Below are 22593 nucleotides of genomic sequence, written 5' to 3'. Positions count from 1 at the left end.
ACCGGTGAGCATCGCTTTGGCCAGGGTGCCCCACTATATAAGCTCACATTATTTTAATTAAGATAATTTATGATGTTATTATTAGTTTGTTGCGATGATGATTTCAATGCCGTATCTTTGCGTTTGTCTTTCTCTCGACTGCTAATACGATCTGTAAGTACTCAGGTCATCGGTCACATGGTGTAACGAGTGTAACATGCGGTCAAGCAGGTCAATGAGTGACGTGTATGTGTGAATACAGAACGTGTTTGTTGTGGATATGTAACGTAGTTACCGACCAGACGACAGTACACATCACTTGGTGGAGTTGTCCGCGAACAAGAAAACTGAGAACTGAGAGTAACACCGAGTGTAACCCCTCCTCCCTCTGCCCCGGGGTTGCGACTGATTAGTCAGTCTAGTGATGACGGCAGCATGAGCCGGATGCTGAATAAGCTTTCCTCTGTCGACCATCATCATCCCCGACTGCGCCCCAGGGTCACGAAGTTACAGCGGCTGCTGCGGAGCTCGTTCACGCACACCGCTGCCCGGCCCTGCACGCCGGCCGTGTGTTACAGTAACTGCGCGGGCGGCGCGTTACAGTGCCGGGGGCACAAGCATCACAGTGAGGATGCTGCGGGCAGGAACCGCCAGACAACATGGACGTTAGTCAATGACAGCCACACGGCAGTCTGCTCCGTTGGTCAGCAAGTTACTTTGTTGTTGTTGTTGTTGTTGTCCCGCTAACTCTCCTCTCAAAGCACCGCGACCCTTGCTAGTCGGCGGCGAGAGGCGCCATCAGGCAGCTCCAGACATGGTCGACCGTTTCCTACAGTGATGCTGGCTTGCCACCTGCTTCTGCTTTGTCTTATCGTCATCGTCACCAACGTGGGCGCGACTTGAGGGACGTGTGGCCGGCTCAGCCCCGCTATCGTCGTCCAGACTTCAAAGCAGCGGTGAGTGAGTGTGAGTGAGGGTGAGCATCTCTTTGGTTCCTCGTGTTTGGAAATAGGTCAGTGCTTGTACTGTGTACTGTCTTGTCCTGCAACATGCGTGTGTGTGATGCTGTGTAATGTGTGTGTGATGCTGTGTAATGTGTGTGTGATGCTGTGTAGTGTGTGTGATGCTGTGTAGTGTGTGTGTGCTGAGCAGTGTGCAAGGAGCCTGGACTTGCAGTCAAGCGACTGGGTCTGGCATCGTGCTGAAAACGGTGAATGTGACTTTTGCAAGAATGAAAATGTTTGGGGTTCACAGATGGGCCCCGTGTCCTGTCGACACACAAGCTGTGTACAGTCTGGCCAAGGCTCTTGGTACAGTTGCCAGAAGTCTTTGTGCTGATGCTTGCCGGCATCGAGACGTGGGGGTCATCAAACAGGGGGGCGGAGGGCGGAGAGGAAAAGTCCAAGGGCTAAAAGACTTGTCAGACTCTCTTCTGTCCCACCCATACCTGCTCTAAGCTCTGTGTTGGAGATTAGTAGCACAGGTGGGCTGAATTGGCAAGTCGTTACACAGGAGTGTGTAATGGGTTGATAGTCACAAGTTGTTACACAGGCTTGTGTAGTGGGTTGATAGTCACAGGTCGTTACACAGGAGTGAGCAGTGCATTAATACTTAATAGTGGTGTGATATATGTTAATAGTCACATAACATCGTGACACAGGTGAAAGTGATAGTCACAGAAATGTGATGGGTTCATAGTTGCAGCGAGTCGCGACACACAAGTATGCGATGGGTTACTATAGTTACAGCATGTCACGATGCATACCATGCGATGGGTTACTATAGTTACAGCCAGGCCTGACGAGAGGGGGGGACAGGTGGGTCTGGTGTACCCGGGCCCGCGGCTGTCAAGGGGGCCCGGCCTTTGTCAGTGGATTTTTTTTTTCTTCTTCTCCTTTTCTTTTTCTTTTAAAGAAAGGTCTAAGGACAGAACACCCAAGCATTACACATGAGGAAGTTGAGTTTGAGTGTAGATATTGAGATTCGAATTGTAAACATACATTATATACTGGGAAAATAATTTAGGATTACAAGGGGCCCGGAGAGGTCGTCTGTCCCGGGGCCCGGGCTGGCTCTCGGCGGCCCTGGTTACAGCATGTCACGATGCATACCATGTGATGGGTTACTATAGTTACAGCATATGTCACGATGCATACCATGCATACCAGTGTGAAGTGCATGTCACGTGACTTCGTCTGTAACGTGTGAAGTGAGTTACAGCTTTGTAGAGTGTGATGTCAGTGGATGTCAATTCGTCTGTTCAGTGTGAAGCGGAAATCAGTTTCCTCTGTGCGGCGCGATGTGTTTGTCAGCTTCTTCTGTACAGGGTCAGGTTCTGACGCTTGTGACAGGGTCAGATCCTCATCTGGTATTAAAAGGGATTAAAAGGGATTAAAAGAAAACCTCTAGCAACGCGATACAGATAATGTGACAGTTTTGACATCACGTGACTCAGATAAGTGTTACATTACAACTCTGACAACAGGCGACACAGACAATAGTTACATTACAACTTTGACAACACCTGACACAGACAATAGTTACATTACAACTTTGACAACAGGCCGTTTAAATAAATCCTGGCGTGGGCAGTCGGGTGGGGTGGAGTCGGAAGACTAGTCATGTAGGTAAGGTTTGCACCGCTTGTCGCACGCTGCCTTACACACTGAATACCAAGAAATATTTCCACCTCTGTCTGTCTGTCTGTCTGTCTGTCTGTCTGTCTGTCTGCCCTCCCCCGCCCCACAGTAAGCAGAAAGCACTTTCCTCCGACACATTAACACGAGTCTTTTGCACGGCACAGTTAGGACACGACATCTGCAAGTGATCGACAGCTGCCAATGATTTACACACATTGTATTCAAGTAAAGCTCGCAGCCATGTGCAAGTGAACGGTTGGGAGGAACTGTATGTATGGGTGAAATACGGGTATGGAGCTGGCAGCGATGAGCGGTGTGCACCTAGCTACTTACAGGGATATACAGACAGCTGCAAGTGGTGTGCATACAGACAGCTGCAAGTGGTGTACCTAGCTGCAAGTGATGTATATACAGACAGCTGCAGGTGATGTACATACGGACAGCTGCAAGTGGTGTGCATGCACACAGCTGCAATTGATGTGCTTACAGGCAGCTGTGACTGACGTAAATAGCTGCGAGAGATACAGACACACAGCTGTGTGTGGATGAGGTCGTTGTTTGCGATTGATGTACTTAGGAAGAGTTGAGGCGATAGTAGATAAGGGCAGGCACGACTCACATTCACAACCACACCAGCAACTCGGCGCTCGTCTATCCAAACGGAAACAACAATCCAGTCATCGGCGTCGAGACCTCCGTTGCCAGGGGGGCGTAAGTAAAGTCGGTTATTACGAAGCGTTGAGATCTTCACCCCCACCCGACCCTCCCCTACACCCGACTCCCTCACCATCTCCACTGACAGCCTTCAGCCATCCTTCCGGCTTCTCGCAGCCCGCCGAGTGAGAAGAACAGAAAAAAAAAAAGAGATGAGGAACCGGCTGAAGTATGAAATGTGTGCCTTCTGTCTCCTCTCACCAGCGTCAGACGACCACGTGATTTCTGTCAGTAGAGCATCTTTCTCTTTCCTTCCTTCTCCTGCATGCACGCTGGAGGTTCCAGAACACACGCCCTGTCTGTGGCGGGCCCATCCTGCAGCTTCTTGGCCTCGGTGCTTGTTTAATCCCATGGCAGGCGCTGTCTGGCACTGCCGAGGCCTGTAGTGTTGGTGTGGTGCCATGCATCACCCCTCCCTGGTATGTCAAGGCTTAGCTTCATCACCCCGTCCCTCCCAATTATCCCCGCTCACCAAGGTAACAGCTTCGTCTTGAGCTTGTGTCTTGTTCACATGGTGGCAGCACCGCCGCCGACGACTCCTGCCACTGAACACACAGACAGCGGACTGACCACAAACAAACTCTCTACCTGACCCTGACTTGCCAGCATGTCCGGAGACTGACCGCTTGATGTTCCTTCCATCCACCCCTCTCCCCCTACTTCCTCCCCAAACAAGCTTGTCTCCTCCCTCCATCCCAACTCCCTCCACGTGTAGATTAATCCCTTTTTTTTGTCTTTCAGGGACAGTGACGTGAAGGAGGATGTCGACAGCGAGGACACAGAGCTGACGACAGCCCACCATGCGAGTTGTCAAGATGGTGAGCCGCCACAAGCTGTGTGGTCTGCTGGTGCTGGGGGGCGCAGGTCCTCTCGCTCTCTTCCTCTACATCCTGGCCTGGGCACAGAACTACAGCGCCACCACAGAAGGTCAGCTCGCATCACTGCTTTCGGACATTTTTATAAACATTCTTTTTAAACTGATTCTTTCTCTCTTTCTCTCGCTCCCCTTGTCTGAAACGTTGACAGAAGGTTGTAACATCTAGATATTTCCTGCATTCCCAACCTTTGGCCTTACCAACGAATGTTTTAAATTTCCTGCTCTGTACAACAATAGTTGGTGTGAGGGAAGACTGGGGAACACACACACACACGCACACACACACGCACACACACACACGTACACACACACACACGTACACACGCACACACACAGAACAAATGATAACAGTCTTCTGCACTTAGACTTTGGTCTGCACGTACTTCTGTCACTGGCCATCAAGAAAAGGATTTCTCTTGTCACAACAATTTATATCAAGTGACAGAAACTTCCTATTTTCCACGATCAGGAACCGACAACTTAATTTCATTGTGTCCCCGTGCACGACTCTAACCTCTAACCTTTGTCACTTCCGATAACCCTGCGTTGGTGTTTCCTTCCCAGTCTGCATCACCGCTCAGCAGACGTTGGTGACATCACCGTTGTACTAGTCGACCTCGTGTACCAGAATTTTAAAAGCTGATGATCCCAGGGATGGTGGAAGCTGCTGTGTGAACTGCTCTGTAGAATATTAATGTCATCTGTCTCACCATCCTCTTGACTTCTGTGTAGAATATTTGAACATCTGTCTTCCTGTCGTTTAGCTTGGCAACACATTAATTATTGAGCAGTTATGACAAGTGAGAGTGGCACTAGCACCTCACATCAACAGTTGAGTTTACAGTTATAAAGATGACAAGACTGACTTCGTTTTCCAGACTTTTTTTTTTTCAATTCCTTCAACTAGAAAATCTGGTTTTCAGAAAAGGTCATGATCTGTACGAGGCAAGTCTCACCATACAAACCTCATGTTTCCTGTCGATATTTTCAAGAATGACAGTTATTGTGTTTGCACTCTTGTAATGTCGCTAGTTAGTGAGTTTTGTCACTCCTGTAGAGTTATTTGTGTGTGTGGGAGAGAGAGAGAGTCGTGGTCTCTGGAGTCCCACTAATCCACACGAGCAGGATTTTGTTTTGAGTAGGCAACAGCAATGGCCCAAGGTTTTTTCATAACAAGGGTTCAGTTTCGTCTGGCAGACAGCTTTTCCCAGTACCTGTGGTTATTCTAGCTGGGAAGGGTTAAAAAGTGTGGAAACTGGGTGTTTTACTTTCTGTCGGATTTTTTTTTACCATTAGCGGGAAGGGAAATTGCCGTCATTACCCTGACCTGCCGTCCCGCTGGCAGAATTCAGTTGCCACCACAAGACAGCCTGTCGCACCCGACATTTCCCTGCCAGTGGCACCAACCTCCAGCTTACCACTACTCACAGAGTCATTTGACCGGCTAATTACCAGTAATTACTGCTGGGAACTGCCAGTGGAAACTGCTCACCCGTATGTATGTCACGCGGTGAGGTTTTGAGGATGCGAGCTCAGATCAGATGCGTATGTAAGTTGGTGGGGAATTTATTTATTATTTTATTTTTGCTTATTTTTTTTTGGGCGATTGCGCAGGGAAGATAAGGGAGGCAGCCTCAGGCTTCGTTCGCACGCTCCGATTACCTTTCATGTGATGCCATCCAGCGTGGCGGCCTGCAGGGAAAACAGTTCAAGTTTCTCTGCTTCTCTAATCACTGTTCCAGGACCGCAGGAAAAATTACAGAACATGGCAGGGGAGTGGGTGTGGTGGCTGCTGCAACCAGTATTAATGGCTTCTCTGTTCTGCAAGTCCACCCGCCTCTACCCCACTAGGACACCCTGTACTTTGGGCCTGTGGGATGCTCTATGTCCTTTGCAAAAATGGTTGCCTCTAAAAATCAGGACCAAAACTTTATAGTCTCAGCCAGAAACCGCTGCTGGACCAATAACATCTAGAACCTTCATTTGACAAAACAAGTATAAAGTTATAGGAGCGGATTATTTGCTTCATACAATAATAAAGCGAACTTTAACCCTAGCTCTTCGTTTCCTAGCTCTAAGCATCAGACAGAAGAGTTCTGTCCTTTCTGGAGTTTGTGAAGAAGGTATTCAGGGCAGCCAGCAGGCAAGGAGTTGCAGTAATCCATCTAGAAATAACAAACACACAGACAAGTGTTGGTAGTGTGTGGAAAGAGAATGTGAAGCATGGAGTTAATCTTGCTTAGTTTATAATAAATAGACAGACTGACAGACAGCTGTAACTTGTTTACAAATGTCGTGTCAGTAAGGAGGATGAATTCCAGATTAATGACAAATGACATGAAGGTGATGTTGGTTCTCCCACCTCGTACTTGGACTGATGAGCGATGATCGATGAGCTCCGGGATAAGAGTGCTTTCGTTTTATCGTCGTTAAGTTTTAGTTTGTTTTGTATCCTCCAGTCTCTGACACTACCAATACAGGGTTAGGGTTAGTAGTGATAATACCAGTGAGACATGGTGGAGTGGAGCAGTACAGTTGAGTATCATTAGCCTATGATACAACAACTGAGGCTAGATGCATGATCAAAGTGGTTTTGTGTACAAAATAAACAGAATGGGGCCAATGTAATGACTGAGCTCTGGAGGACTTAGCAAGAAAGTGGAGGAGGGCAAGAAGTTTGACCATCAACAAACACAGTCTATGTCCTATCAGTGAGATGGCAGGTGAACCACGCTCGTGCGGCTGCAGAAATTTCGGGTGTGGAGTCTTTGAATGACCAGAGAGAGAGAGGTCCATGGTGTCGAATGCAGCAGACGGGTCCAGTAGAGCTAAGGCTGAAACATCACTGTCGATGGCAGATAATATTTCTGTGGTTACTTTGATGAAAGTAGCAGTAGTGTAGAAAGATGGAGGGATGGGAGGGGGAGCAAACAACGATGAGCGATGTTCACATTCTTGCCGCCTCAGTATTTTCTTTTTTTTTTTTTTTTGAGCGGGCACCACCACCCTTGGTTCCTAGCCACGTGAGTACTCAGTATTGAATTTTGGTACTGTGAAAAGGTACAAAACACAAGCAGTGTCCTATATTTTTTAAATGATGGTTCTTCTTCAACAAAACGGAAATAATATTATTCTAATTCTAAAGTATTGCTGAACAGTCAAGTTTCCCCAATCTTACTTAACATTCCTGTTCAACTCTCCAAATTCGTTATCTGCACGTGCTCGCCATTTGGTGCATGCACTCTCTCTCCCCACCCATCCTCCAAAAAGCCAACCACACATGGCATCAGGTTTCTACAGGGCCAACAGCTCTGGTCATGACAGCCTGACTTCTTTTTGAAGTCCATTAGGGATTGTTGTTCATCTGAATGTTTGTGTTTTCCTTTTTTATTTTGCAGCTAATACTTACAACTGCTAAACTAGGGGAATAATAAACCTTAATGAAATATCTACAGAAAGTTTCTTCTTTCACTCTGTTGTTTTATGCTTACTATACCTGTGATTAAACAACAACTGACGGCATCTTTTCTGTGTGTGTGTGTGCAGGTCTGAGGTCGGTTCACAAACACTTGGATGGACTAAGTGACACTGGTAACCACACTCTGTACCTTGCCCAAGTGAGCTTTTAATCTTCTCCTATATTTTTATTTCTCATGCGCCTACATCCAGGCTTATGAAACTGAAAACCAAGGATCAGGCCACACCACGGATATAAAACTTCTGATAGCACCAAGAAACATTATACAAGCTGTGACAGTCCACGAGACGCTATAGTATATCTTTGATAAGACAATCTGTAATCGTAGAACATGCATCATTTGGCACCTCCTCATTCCTTTACCCATGTTTTTTTTTTGTTTTGGTTTCTACATTATTGCTATCCACTTCCACTAGATATGAAGTGTTGTGGCTAGATTGTATGAATACTGCGCAGGACTTTATTGGATGATTTTTTTTATTGTGAGTGCCGCAGGGTTTTGAATTGTGTGTTGTGGTAGATTGTATGAGTGCTGGGATTATATTGTAGGAGTGCTTTAGCTCTGTGACTAGTGCTGATTTTTGCACTTCATATAAGTTAAAAATAAGGGTGACAACATCTTTTATAGGCTTGGAATGTTGACATGTTGTGTAAGACTGTTTTCTTTGGCAGCAGACAGACCGTATGACACAAAGTTCCCAGGGTGTGCTGGGACAACACATCCGGCACATGTGCCACAAACTAAAGATGTTGTCTGACAAGAGGAACATCACCAATCCTGCCATCTTTGACCACATCCTCGTGGATGATCGTTTCAAGGTTACCACTAGCTCACAATTTTATGTTGCATGAAAGATCCCATTGTGCTGTGATTATATTATGCTGTGCTTATTAGCCTGGATTCTAATGTGATGTCAGCAAGTTTCATGTTGGTTCTCATCCAAACAGACTGTAGCAGTCCACTGCTGTAACTTAGACATGGTTAAATGACTGTCATGTGGCCGACTGTTGTGAAGGCTACTTGCTCATCTCACATATAATTTAGTGTTAACTCCTTAAAGACCTGTTGTGTTCATTTTGTCCTTATCATCAGGAATTGCTTTGCTTCTTCTTTTATGGGATATAACAACTTAATCATTTCCTGCATCACCTTCTCAGATGTTTTGCATAAATTTGTCTGCCCATCTCAGCAGCTTTGTATTATGTTGCCAGCAAGTCTAAAAAGGCTTCATAATTCTTACTAGCATGTCTCAGCACCTTGTCTTAGCAATGTGTACCGATGCTAAACCCAGCAAGGTGTCGCAAGTAACTAATTCAGCTTGTTTGTTGATGGTAGGTGCTGTACTGCCAGGTGCCAAAGGTGGCATGCTCCAACTGGCGCCGGGTGTTTCTCTACCTGTCAGGCAAAGTCAAGGCTGGCAGCTTGTTGGACCTGAAGTTGTCAGATGTACACGGTGCCTATGATCAGCACCTGACTTACCTGAGTGACCTGACCCCAGAACAGATCCACTACCGCCTGGACAACTACTACAAATTTGTCTTCGTACGCGAACCGTTCGAGCGCCTGCTGTCAGCCTACAGGAACAAGCTGGTGGGCCAGACGTCCACAGCACAATACTTCAAAGAGAAGTTCGGTCGCTTCATCATCAAGCGCTTCCGAGACAAGCCACTGGCTGCCAGTGTCAAAGACAGGATGAGCAGAGACTTGGTGGATGAGACCGATGTGAGGTTCACAGAGTTCCTGCACTACCTGGCTGATCGCAGCAGGCAGGTGCCGCTGAACGAGCACTGGGCTCAATACATTCACCTTTGCCACCCATGCGTGCTGCAGTATGACTTCATTGGAAAGTACGAGAACCTGGATGCTGATGCACAGTACGTGCTGCGTGCCATCCACGCGGACCACCTGGTGACGTTCCCTGCACGTGGCACCACCTACCGCCACAACCGCACAGCAGACTACCTCAGCCATTACTATGGCGATGTGCACCCCAGCCTGCTGCGGCGCATCTACCGTCTGTACCAGCCTGACTTCCTGCTCTTTAACTACTCTGTGCCCAGCAACATGCAGCAGCTCATGGACAGGACATGAACGAGACCCAAGTATTATCACCTGCTGTGATGTTTGTTTTCATGATGCAGGGTTTTTTTTTTTTAATTTTATTTTTAAAAAGGTTGTCTTTTGGCAGAGAGGTTACTGGTGATTTCTGACCGCTAACTACAATAATGTCGATGACATAAGACCACCTTCATCCATTCAGTTCCACAGGTTTTGTAACTGTGATCTGCATATTGTGATCTTCTAAAAAACCTTTTGAAAGACCTGAAGTTTGACTAGCCAAAAGTCACCAACAGGCAGCAACTTGCCCCGAAAAACATAAATGGCAGTTTGAGTTAAATTTGATGTAAGGTTGTCTGGAAAACTATTTACAAGTTTCTAGTACATGTATAATATTATAGATTGAAGAGTCAGAGATGCTTGTAGAACTGCCCAACTGGAGAATACTGTGCATTCAAAATCTCCAGCCATTAACTGCCGTTTTGGAAAGCAGTCGTGTGTTGTTTTCTTCCGTCCTGGAAACATGTTTTCACTATTGTGCAACAAAATAAAGATATTTATATACTTTAGTACCTCCTCTCTGCGCCAAGAGAGTGATGAAAAAAAAGCATACCGATACTCAAATTTAAATGACTTCATACATGAATTATGTCATGGAAAGAGTTTAATTTAATTGGAACATAATAATATGCTTACGTCTGTTTCGTGCTGTTAATAAACAAAGAAAGAAAACCACCTTATTTTTGTCTCAATGTCTATTTTCATTCTTACAGAAATTTTCTCAGTATCAATGTTCACAGTCTCCTCCTGGGAACAATCTCTCTTGATATACTTTTCATACCTCAAACAGCTGGTTGTACGTGGTTTTGTGCTGTTACAGCAACAAACAGCTTATCTATAAGGTGGCTGGTAGGTTTGGTTGCTTAACCAAGTTCTACACTGTACACAAACAAATTTGATGCTTGTCTGCTCTTGGCATTTTTCTAATGCATCAGTGAACTGAAATAAAGATGAGAAGTTTTCCAAGAATAATTTCAATCACCAGTTTGCCACATAAGCTATTTTTTAAAATTTACACCACCCTTTACTTTCTCCACCTTCTCTCTGCATGCCTTCATGTTCCTGGCAACGTTCACTGTGAATGCGTGTTTGTATGATTGCTGATCATGATGCCCTTTGTCACTTGGCATCACTACCTACTGTCCTTTACATCCTGTAAAGTGCACTGAGCTTGCCTCTGTGTGGGGAAATGTGGTGTATAAATCCTATTAAACTTTTGGGCCTACAGTTTCGACTTTCCTGTCAGTGCACTTGACATACCCAGATTCATGAAACTCTTAAAAATTTTTTTAAATATTTAACAGGTTGACTCTGTTGTGTAGGTGTTGCGGGGGTGTGAGTAGTTTATAGCTAGAACCTGAAACAACATAAAAATTATTACTAAGTGAAAAGAGAAGACATCTATGGTACAAATTTTTGCTGTGTACAACTGCTTCTTTGTTCTATTTAGTAAGTCAGTCTTACAAGCACCCAGAGCCTAACTTTAACTCCTTCAATATGGACGTATCAAAGCAACTGAGCTGTAGCTATGAAGACATTCACATTTGTGGGAGAACTGTATAGGAAGAGTCAATAATCAGAAAATGAGTTTTCTGGTGAGTGTATTAAAATGTTATAAACACTCGCAAGGGTTACAACACTGTCTAGTGATATAATTAGATACCTTTAAACATTGAAGATTGATAAAGCATGCGAAGATTGTTGGAGGAACAAGTTGAAAACTGCTTCTATATTCACAAAAACATTCGCTCTCACCCTCCCTAGTCACAGCTCGGCACCAGCAGAAGAAATGATGCAAAGCCCCAGGAACCAAACACCCATTAAATATGACACTTGCATATAACACTACTGTCACAGACATGAATAAAGCACAAAATGAATGCCCGTCACACATCAAACTAATAAAATGTGTACTTCTGGGCATGAGGAGGTGAACAAAAAGTGAATAAACGAAAGAGAAAACACATTTCAAGTTTTCTATTTTGATGATTAATAATAGTTTCCCATCCTACCCAACACCCCCACAAAAAAATCACAAGACAATTCTGATCTATTCCTTTGTGTACTGATATAACAAAAGATAAAGTTGTTCTAATATAGAAAATCCAGGAGTAAGTCTTTTTGGAGGCTGCCTTTATCTCCCTGTTGCTCTGCTTTTGTGCTTTATATGCCGCATCTGTAATCTTCTCTACTTCAAGAACATGCCTCCCAGACAGCCCAGTCTAGCTAGGCATCCAACAGATGTTCACAGGTTGCCAATGCCATCTGCCTCCTTCCCTAAAAGAGGTGCCAGATGAGTCTAACTACCTCTACCACAAACTTTCTTGACATTTTTGGTCTTTCAGTTGGGCACAACTGGGTCTCAGCATGAGCACGCTCTTGGGTATGTTGCTGCTTGAATACCTTCAAGGAACAGTCTTTAAAGTTTTGACTGCCAAGTGTCCCACAAGGCAAATAGCAATCTTGTGTGGAACAGATGTTCTGCCATCCCACAGCAAGCTACAACAGAAGGAGACTGGGAGCTATCACAGTTAGGATGAAGACGTCATGAGCAGTCACTTAGTTGGTTGAATCTGCAAGCGGATTTGCTGCTGACTGTCTAGACATTCCCGCAGTTTGTCCTCAGTCATAGTCAACCGCTGCTCCAGAAGGGACACTGTCTGCAATAATAATAATTTTTAAAAAAGCTAGAAACAACTGTTCTTCTGGAATTAATAAAGTAGATCAGGCATCATAAAACAAAGAAGCTATCTTGTGTCAGATTAAAGTCATGACACAACAAAAAAATTAGGGCAGGTTATTATACAGCTGAGAATTATGCTGCTTTCAATTTGGTCGTACAAAATATGTGGCCTCTTATCTTAATAGTAGATAGGACATGAGGGAAGAGCCACCACAGGGCTTTTTGCTTTTGTGCGTCATCACAACAGGAAAGAGCTTTCAAGCACACAACATGCAAAATAAAACATTTTGTCATATGGTAAATGCTCCCTAAAATCATGAGCCCTATCCTCACAGTCATAAACAAAAATACACCAGTTACAGTCACCATGGTCATATCACTGAAATATTTCAGCTCTTCGACTATTAGTCATCATGGTCATATCACTGAAAGGAACAAAATATGTTGGGTGAAAGTTGTCATTTCTGTCCTATTTTATGTCACAATGATTGGGCATGAAATATCACTAAATTCTGGCCAAAAGGAAACATGAAAGTATCTATCTGCCATGTAGCCTGGAACACTGACAACTCGTGTACACACACACACAAACATACATGGTGATATCAGAGCCAACCCATTGCTCACATTTCTACATACAAATGTACATAATGATGGCAGACAGTATAAGTATTACTTAGGTGTCACACTGCTAGCTGTTCACCTGCGTGAGGATGTCTAGTTGCCCAGCTATCTGATCCATGAACTGGGCCAGCTGAAATGGCACCGATTTAGCTTCTAAAGGCTGAGTACGGGGCCCAGGGTCGATGCCATCTAGGTCAAGGTCTCCACGGTTTTCTCTGTCAGAAGTCATTTCCAAGTCATCCTCCATGGGCCGTCTTGTAGACGAGGAATCTATGCGAACCTGCCAAACACAGGAAAACAAATTACCTCAAGTACTAGAAAGTTTGCTGTTTTTATTTTTCAATACTACCCATCTCCTAGTGATGCATAATTCACAGCAGTAACATTTCTCCATTTTAGATCCTGATGTGATTATCAAGTCACTCCCTCCATAACTCAATGTTTTATTACTCCCACTGTTATACTTAAAGGAAGATAGCACTATTACAAGTTGAATGTAATTAGATTATCAAAGACACAATTGACATTTAAAAAAGAACACCAAAACCACCAAAAGAAAGTTTAATAAATTTTTTTTTAAATCATACTTGAGTAACAACATCAAAAGAAGAAAACGTGGGGGAAAAGAGTTTTTTTCAGCATGCTTGTGTTTTTGTTTTCAGCTGAGTGCACGGTATTTTTTTTTTTAGCATACAGCAGATGAAGCTCAGCATGATGCAAGCTTTAGCAAACACTGAGATAGTTTCATGCCTTGAACATTCATGTCTAATTTATTCAGCACAAAGGGTTTAAGACATCTGGATAAAAGCTTGAAAAACAATTGAATTCTAATTTCTTGATGTCCGCAACACTAGGGACCTCAGAGGACTTTTGTACTCTACATGGCTCATGAAACCATGACAGTTATTGGTGAATTTTTATTATATCCTGTTGACAATGTCAGGCAAAAATATCAAGTTTGACAAGCCAGCTAGCTACACAAGCTCCACCTGTGAAGAAGTGAAGAAAGCAGGACCCACATCCGTGACTGGTGGAGCTTGATCTTGCATGCTTTTGACAGCCTTTCGAGCATCCAGCTGCAAGTCACCATACCAGCCATTAGCATGCAATGTGTGTTGGTTGTTTTGTGCAATATAACATTCTGACATATAATGAGATAAGTATATCAGCAACTAAGTTAAAAAACATTTGCAGGCATAGCCAACAAAGTATGACAGTCAGTACATGTTATAAAACATTCTCTGATGAAACCAGTGGTGTGACAGCTACAAAAACTGTTAGCTTGCAGTTAGAACCTAAAAACAACCCAGTAAACACCACAATAAGACAGAGAAAAACTTCCGTACCCATTGTAGATTTATAAGCAACATTCAAGGCATTTTTGTTTGTCTCAGAAGAAAGCCAGGCCATTTCCTACAATCACACTATGTTGCAGCAGATTTAAAGACACCTATTTCCAGATGACTGTGCTCCCATTGTGCAGAATAAACAGGACTGCAATGATCTAAGGTCTAAAGAGACAGCTATAATGGGAACTCAGAGGGCACAACACAAAATAAGCCATGCACAAATATCCTAAACAACTAAAAGATACAGTCCCTCACCCGAAGGTGTCTTTCCCTCTGAAATAAAAGCAATTTGTAAAATTACAGCACAACTGCTCATAAACTTTCAAAGGATTAATGGATTTCAAACATAATAAGATCAATGTTGACAGGTTAGCAAAATTTACTGATGACATTTTGAAATGAGGATGTACAGTTAGATACAAAAGGAAGTATGGATTCAAGACAGATGGATATAGTTACAAGGGAAATCATCAAGGCCATGGTCAATAGACACTGGCGAGCACCTGTTGATTAAATGTATCTGTGGCAACTGCTGCTTTACTACGATACACTGTTATTATGGCTTTGAGCCTTTGCTCTATACAGAATGAGACTGTCGATGCTGTTATCAATGTAAATCTCTGTTGTAATAATAATAATGAGGATTTATACAGTGCTTTTGCAAAGATTTGCCCAGAGCGCTTTACATAAGTAATATATAAATCCTTAACAACCATGCCAAAGCAGACTTTGAAAAGAACAGGGAGCGAGGCAAAGGACATCGGAACTACATGCCCCCAACTGAAAGGAGCTGCCCAAAACCGGGTCAGCTGGCAAGGTGTTCTTGCGGCCCTATGCTCCTCAAAGGAGCAACAAGGAATAAACTAACTAAACTAACAACCATGCACCCATATTCGCATATAACAGATACACTTGTTCCTACAACATACACTCATACGTAAAGTCAATTACAGACACATGCTCAAAGTCAGAACAGGGTCGCAGTGAAGTCGTAGTTCTGAAAAGATGCATCTTAAGGCTTTGACTCTGTTCTCTACACAGAATGAGACTGTTGAGCTGGAAGCTCTGTACCTCGCACACAAAGCTAGAGTTATCTGTTCTGATTCTGGGAATTATTATCTTGTGCTAAATGAAACCTTGGTATTTGAACATGTTTATGCATGCCAGTAAATCCTTTAAAGTGCCCCTTTGTTATATCCACACCATTTGTCCCATCCCCATCAAATATTCAATTCAGTCATGTAAGTGTCACAGGCTGCTTGTTAGGTGTATGATGCTTGGAAGTGGTGTAAAATGCTACCACTGGGTCCAGATGAAGCAATGCTATGCAGAAGAAACTGCACATATTTCATGCAAAACAAAAATAGACAATGTCATAATTTGAGAGACTATCCTATGAAAGCAATAATAAAACTGTATTAAAGTGTCAATATCATAGGAAAACTTACATTAATTGGGGATGCAGGTGCTCTTCCTTTCTGCCGTCTTGGTGGAATGTCATCCACAGTGGGGCCAGAAAGTGCAGTGTCAGGGTGCTCACGTGGGCGCTGGGCTGACAACACGTCTTTTGGTGACAACTGGTCAAAGTTGGTTTTCCACACAAGCACCTATATCATAAGAAATCTTTAGATTCAGGTATTTGAAGCAAACTGTATGGAGAAGAACAGATCAGTCATCACTCACCCCTGCCCACTGAGATACTCAGTGCCACTGATCGTTTCAAATGTTATTATCAGGGGTTCAGGAAACTACACAGTTTCTCTTCCCTAGAAGTCAACAGGTCAACTATATCAACCTTAGTATGCCAAACGGGTACTCTAGCTTGTCAAACTCCGCAGCCTTATATTCACTCACATTATGCTACACTATCGCTCTAATATGTGGTGAAAAGGAATTACAAGAATCACTCTAATGACTAGCAAGATATGTACCATTTACATCCTATACCACACTTGTTCTTTTTAATATCCTGTACTTTAGATATTCCAAAGTCTCTTATTTAAAAAATGCCATTGGCATGGTTGATTGGTTGTGTTTTACGCTGTGCCAGCAACTAAGGCTATATCACAGCGAGCCAAGTTGACATGGTATGACAAAAGCTAAATATTTTTTCCAGGATAAACTTCATTCATTAGTCCACACACTGATACCAAAAGCATATTTTTCAAACTTTCAGGAGTAGGAGGGGGGGGGGGCATTGGTGTTTTACGCCGTGTCAGCAACTAAGGCTATATTACGGCAAGCAGCCAGCCCTGTAAACAGATGCCACGTGCAGAGAAAGAACAGCGTGCCCGAGACGAGACATGAACTCTGGGCAGCCAACCTTCACTGTATTGGTGACAGGCGCTAACCGTTGCGCTACTGGGCCGCTAACTTTCAGGAGTAATTAATAGACACTTCTACTACTCCAAAAATAAAAAAATCATTCAAGTGCATTCCTACTTCTCAATCTCAGACATGATGAAGTTTAGATATGTTCATTATCATTATCTATGAAAGAAAACCTGCCTGTTGATATGATTAGCTCACCTGTTCATCAGATCCACCTGAGGAAAAGAATTCCCCATTTCTGGAGAAAGCTGCAGCTGTGACAGGACCCTGGAACAAGATGACTATTAGAAACTACTGCACCTGACACACATACACTGGTCCAGTCTGTATTCCTGGCAACTTGCAAACGTAGCTCACATCAAGCATCTATCACCCTCAAATGTTAACATTGTAATTACTAAACAGATAAACACAAAATAATGCAGCTCCCACTGACAATGATGTCCACAACATAATGATGATATGAAAAATACTCCTTGTTAAATATTCAGTGAAGATGAACCCATTAGATATGCATTTTAATAGGATAATGGCTTAATTTATTTCAAATGAATTCAACTGGAGATATTAAATCAAACGGGTAACAGTTAATTTTAAATTGTACAAGTTAGAGACTAATGCATGCTAAGAAGATAAAATCCCCTTAAATTATTGCATAAAAGAATGAAGGCATAATTATTTATCCCCTTGTGCCCTGAAATATGGTCAATCAGTTAAGTGTGGGCTTTTTTTGGCAAAAAATGTTATAACCTTTTTACCGGTGAGTTTGCTTTAAAAAAAAGTCACATTTGACTGGACACTTTCAAGAAAAATGTACAATAATAGACCAAGCAAGTAATATGGATGAAGTTTTAAATTTAAGAAATAAAATAATCTGGTTATATATATCATTGAAAAAATATAGAGATACAATAACAGATTAACATTTTGAAAAGCAGTAATACATTCTCTCTGACAAATCACAAATTTTAACAAAATAAAAATAGTTAATGAAACTTATTAAAAAACAAATATCCTGACAATGTTAGACTCAGCTCCTGTTGATTAAAACACATAAATAATGCCTGCATACTTGGTGGCCATGTAGGGTGTAGAATATTCGACCTTCCAGCAGATCAAATATTTTTAACGTTCCATCCTCAGAGCTGGTAAGAAGAAAATTGCCACTGCTGTGGAAGGACAGTTTGGTTACAGAACCTGCATGAGCTGCACACATAAGGTCCAGAAGCAAGTTTAGTTCTGCATGTATCACAGGTGAGTCAATATTAATGCCTGTCTAGTGCACGCAAGTGTATCACCACACATCTAAACACATGTGATCTGAAAAAAATTTATCACAGCTGGCCTGACAAGCCCCCTTACCTCCCTCCCCACTTGGTCCAAGCCATTCTTTCCTGCTAGAAAGTGGCCTTAACTAGTCACCATGTACCAAAAAGAAGAGGATATATGTACAAGACAAGAAACTGGTAAAGTTTATGAACATTGTGAGATAAAAAATATGAATACAACACATGCTTGTCTAACTGTACAGATCATCAAACCACTAGATTCCTAATGTGTGCACTGACATAAGATCAAAGTGACTTTACTCTAAACTACAGTAACTATCAGAAAAAAAGCAGCAAACTTGCGTTTATACATTTTCCACTAATCATGAAAGTATACCTGCATGATGTTGTAAAATTTTGTTTATGCGGACATCCCAAACCTTAACACACCCATCTGAATTTGCAGAGGCGATGCATGTGCCACTTGGGTGAAAATCCACATGATTGACACATCTGAAGAACACAGAGGCCACAGAAGAAAAGCATTAACAAAAATCAACACAAACCATGCACTGAATGCTTTCAGAGCAATCAGTGTGCTAGATACAAAGTGTGCATAAAATAACAGAATTATAAAAATTCTTGTATTGACATTCTTACAGCAATACTATTTAACTCTTTGGAAGTTTCAAGTTTGATATAAGAAAATTTGTATGCAAGGAAACAGCACTTTTATAAATGTCAATGTATATCTACACACACACACACACACGATTTCTTCTTTCCTAATGAAGAATCGTTCATCTCAGAATTGGCTGAAAGAAGACAAAATAGCCCACCCTCCAATCTCATGAAAAGTGTGGACGCACTCCCTTGACTGCCTGTCCCACAGTTTGATCAATTTGTCATCACCACAGGACACAACTAGTCGACTGTCTGGGGAAAATCTGCGAAAGTAAATGCAAGGTATAAAAATAAGTGAGAATTTATATAGTACAATATCTCAACCACAGGTAAACTCGCTGCGCTGAACAAGTTCCATGAAAGAGTCACAAAGATGTAGAACAAACACAAACACTCACAATCTGAAGAGAGAGTGATATGACTAATACTTACTTTGCACATCTCACCCAGTTACTGTGTTGTGTAAGAGAACAGATGAACTTTTGTCTGTGAACTGTCCAAAGCTGTTAAAAAAACAAACAAACCTGTCAACAAAAAACCCACCACGGAAGAAAAAAAAAAAATGCTCTCTTATAATCATGAAGGCATATTAAAAGGTTTGTTATCTCTTTCACAAATGACTGGAGATCAATTAAAACACAGTTCAAAATCAGTCATTACTATTAAAAAACTTCTAATTGCTGGTTTTTTTTTTAAACGACATGTTTTAAAACTTTGACTTTTCTTTGTACTATGAAGAAAGGAGCGGTCCAGTGGCGCAACGGTTAGCGCCTGTCGCCAATACAGTGAAGGTTGGCTGCCCTGAGTTCATTTCTCGTCTCGGGCATGATGTTCTTTCTCTGCACGTGGCATCTGTTTACAGGGCTGGCTGCCTTGCCATAATATAGCCTCAGTTGCTGGCACAGCTTTAAACACCAATTCCCCCTCCTCTGTACTATGAAGAAGAAGCAGAATTTTTAAAAAAATAGGACTGAGTGACCTTTACGGTTTTGTCATCTGAAGCAGTACACATGGTTTGCCCATCATTGCTGAAGTCTACACTGCGCACTGTGGCTGTGTGAGCCTTGAACACTGTGGACTCCCCTTTTCTGCAATTAGCAAGACACCAAATATATGTCAAGATATTTTGCATCCTTTGAAATATTCTTTTTTACTTCTTTATGACAAAAAATAAATGGTTGAACTGACCAAACAACAACAACAACAACAACAACAACAGCAAATAAGAGACTGATGAGAGGTAGACGGATGCACCAAAAATAAAATTTTTTAAACTAAAGCTGCTAGTAAGCATGCCAGTTTAGAAAACTGTTGTGCAAGCTCACACGCTGGGGATCCACAGTCGCACTGTTTTGTCTCGGGATGCTGACGCCACAAGATGTCCAGATGGAGAAAAAGATACGCACATCACTGCATCCTGAAATCAGCGAGGTGTAGTTTCATCCATGCAGCCTTATACATCATATATCTTTTCCACAAATATATTATTAGACATGTTCTTTTAAAGCCATTTAAATTTTCTTACAAAGTTTGACGATTTTTTATCATTTTACATCAAACCCTGCAATTAGATGAAATTATGTTTAATATTCTTCCTATTTGTAGATAATAAACAATACTTGAAACAGTTTATAAACAAACAGGTCATTCATGAATACTGGCACACTACTATCAGTATAGAAATTAATTTTACTATTGAGTACATTTCTTTATTAAGCTAGAAGATAAACAAAGCATAATACCGACATAATAGAAAACCAGGAGTTTCTAACCTTGTGACCCACAAACCGGTAAGCTCGCATCTTTGGCTTGAAGTTCCACACCATAAGGCATGAGTCCATTGAGCCTGAGGCTACAAAGACAGGTTACAAAAAGTGGAATGTGCTTACTTTCCATTAATATTTCTCTCTTTCACACACATACATGCTTTTTTTAAACCTAATTAGGCAAATCCACAGTAAAGGATTATAAGAATAATTATGAAAATGTACTCGTGTCTAACCATGGTGAGATCAGCACTGTACCTTCATTTTGTTCACAACATTAATGCTTGTCAATTCAAGGAAACTTTGTGATGGATGTGTTTTAAAAAGAAAATATCTGATGGGGGAAAAAAAAAATCAGCAGACTAGAACAATTATTATTTGTTTCCCCCTTCTCATTGAAAGGTATAAAAGATCACTGTGAAACATTTTGCACTTAAAAATTAATGTTTTTTCTATCAAAAATACATATTTATGGATGCATAAGTATTTTTGTTACACCAGTAGTATTAATATTCTTAATTTCAAAGCAAGTATGGTGTTTGCTAAAGAGAAAATAAAAGCCTTCAGATTACAAGTGACACTGCTCTACAAAGCATGATCATTGTGGATTACCAAGCTGTGTCATGACTGGGCTGAAGTCCACAGAAGTCACGGTGTCACGATGGCCTCGAAAATGACGCTCAAGTGAGGGGTCCTCCTTTAAAAGATTCAATTCAAAATAAAAACCTGCATTACAAAACAGCAAAACACAGAGGGACAGATTAAAAAAATGCACAAGAGGTGAAACGAAAAGAGGGCAAGCAGGAAGCATGGCAATCAAATCTATATCCTTTCTTTAAGTATGGATCTTTTACATGCACCACTATGTTTCATTTGCTCTGTCATGATGTTAATGGCCACATAGTTTTTCTACTATATGGATGATCTTAGCCAAAGTTAGGTAATGGTTTAAAGCTATGGGTTTCAAATGCATATAATGGCCAATGTCTTTTGTAGTGGTGGTTATTAAGCACCTGATGTAATTACTATTTCAATATACATCTTATTTTCAGAACTTTATCATTCCTGTCCTGCCTTTAGATATTTTGAAAACTAGCATGAGCCTCCTGCTAACTACAACTACAACTGGTAGAACTCTCTATATAAATACTGTATTTCCTAAAAGTCATATTACCAAGAATGGAATATCTCATTCTTTCAGTTCCAAAACATATAGGTTATCAATTTACCCACTTGCCAACTTGACCACCACACAGCAAGTCAATTATGCCACTGTCAAGAGTCAATTTGACAACTTCCACAAGTCAATCTGGCATTTATCATTTGTACAATGACTTGATCAAGAAAACAGATAAACACTGATGCTATAGATAGGATATTTATATGTAACTTTTTTTTTGTCACTCTTTATTGGTGCTGTACACTTCTAGCTCATCACACACAAGTTTGTAACTGCAAGCCAAAATAAATTAATAGATTTTGGCAATGTGAAAAACTTGATATAAAGTAAGTTTTGTTTTCTTTTGCATGTAGCAGCATGTTTCTATAATAAAAGTTATGTTCTAAGGCAATTATATAATAAAAATATTATGCAAACAATACGGTTATAATGTCAAACTGAAGAAGCCACGAAAGAGTTAATATGTGTTCCGCGATGTATTTGATTCCATAGTAACACCGGAGGTTGGCATGTTCATTATTTACAAAGTAGAAGTATCGAGTGCCAGTAGACAGCAAGATAATTGCTGGGCCGCCAGTCTCTAAATATAAATATCGGTTTGACTCTACTTTTTAATTTAAACAAAGCTATAGACCATTCCAAAACACCATACCAGTGGCGTTGCCATTTTAAAGCCTGGAAAAGAAGATGTTTAAACAGATCTTCAAACGTCTCCTCACGATAATATCACTTCGGATCAAGTCTGTTCATGTGTTTTGAACGCAGCCTCCACAGGACTGCGCATGTCAGAAACTAATGTTGAGGGAGACAGAAAAACCCTTAATAAATTACGGCAGATATAAACATAGATAACTATATGTTTTGATTATACATAGAGAATAGAATTACTTTCTACACTTCAA

The 22593-nt window shown here is 41.7% G+C and overlaps 2 protein-coding genes across 8 annotated transcripts; one reads left to right on the top strand and one right to left on the bottom strand.

The window, feature by feature from the left end:
* Positions 1-301: 301 nt before the first annotated feature.
* On the top strand, positions 302-10478 carry LOC112572005 (carbohydrate sulfotransferase 11-like). Of its 5 annotated transcripts, none has more exons than XM_025251485.1 (5): positions 302-935; positions 4074-4259; positions 7756-7826; positions 8363-8506; positions 9024-10478. In XM_025251485.1, the coding sequence occupies exons 2-5, from the start codon at positions 4133-4135 to the stop codon at positions 9777-9779; spliced, it is 1098 nt and encodes a 365-aa protein (XP_025107270.1). In that variant the 5' UTR covers positions 302-935; positions 4074-4132; the 3' UTR covers positions 9780-10478. The 5 variants fall into 5 exon arrangements, with proteins under 5 accessions (XP_025107270.1, XP_025107266.1, XP_025107269.1 ...); XM_025251481.1 differs by having other exon boundaries at positions 309-935; positions 8360-8506; XM_025251484.1 differs by lacking the exon at positions 302-935 and adding an exon at positions 3311-3329 and having other exon boundaries at positions 8360-8506.
* A 1290-nt stretch (positions 10479-11768) lies between these two features.
* Positions 11769-22481, bottom strand: LOC112572004 (POC1 centriolar protein homolog A-like). Of its 3 annotated transcripts, none has more exons than XM_025251479.1 (14): positions 22344-22481; positions 21124-21208; positions 20518-20597; positions 20071-20162; positions 19725-19833; positions 19178-19248; positions 18901-19008; positions 18459-18574; positions 17866-17999; positions 16992-17060; positions 15911-16069; positions 14718-14735; positions 13193-13393; positions 11769-12466 (listed from the first exon to the last, which is right to left on the bottom strand). In XM_025251479.1, the coding sequence occupies exons 1-14, from the start codon at positions 22356-22358 to the stop codon at positions 12362-12364; spliced, it is 1362 nt and encodes a 453-aa protein (XP_025107264.1). In that variant the 5' UTR covers positions 22359-22481; the 3' UTR covers positions 11769-12361. The 3 variants fall into 3 exon arrangements, with proteins under 3 accessions (XP_025107264.1, XP_025107263.1, XP_025107265.1); XM_025251478.1 differs by lacking the exon at positions 14718-14735 and adding an exon at positions 14103-14189; XM_025251480.1 differs by lacking the exon at positions 14718-14735.
* Between the last annotated feature and the right edge of the window lie 112 nt (positions 22482-22593).

Source organism: Pomacea canaliculata, linkage group LG9 (assembly GCF_003073045.1).
Source record: "Pomacea canaliculata isolate SZHN2017 linkage group LG9, ASM307304v1, whole genome shotgun sequence".
In the NCBI taxonomy this organism is placed as follows: Eukaryota; Metazoa; Mollusca; class Gastropoda; order Architaenioglossa; family Ampullariidae; genus Pomacea; species Pomacea canaliculata.
The sequence above is the reverse complement of the archived record's forward strand: the minus strand, read 5'-3'. Positions and strand labels throughout refer to the sequence as shown.

What these genes read in the sequence shown, in the direction of transcription:
- LOC112572005 (XM_025251481.1), top strand. Translation starts at nt 4,133, where the DNA reads ATGCGAGTTGTCAAGATGGTGAGCCGCCACAAGCTGTGTGGTCTGCTG. An exon ending in ACACTCTGTACCTTGCCCAA is followed by an intron (nt 7,827 to 8,359) that starts GTGAGCTTTTAA and finishes TTTCTTTGGCAG; the next exon opens with CAGACAGACCGTATGACACA. An exon ending in TCGTGGATGATCGTTTCAAG is followed by an intron (nt 8,507 to 9,023) that starts GTTACCACTAGC and finishes TGTTGATGGTAG; the next exon opens with GTGCTGTACTGCCAGGTGCC.
- LOC112572004 (XM_025251478.1), bottom strand. An exon ending in AACTGGGTGAGATGTGCAAA is followed by an intron (nt 19,009 to 19,177) that starts GTAAGTATTAGT and finishes TTACTTTCGCAG; the next exon opens with ATTTTCCCCAGACAGTCGAC. An exon ending in CACCTGCATCCCCAATTAAT is followed by an intron (nt 14,190 to 15,910) that starts GTAAGTTTTCCT and finishes GGTGACTTGCAG; the next exon opens with CTGGATGCTCGAAAGGCTGT.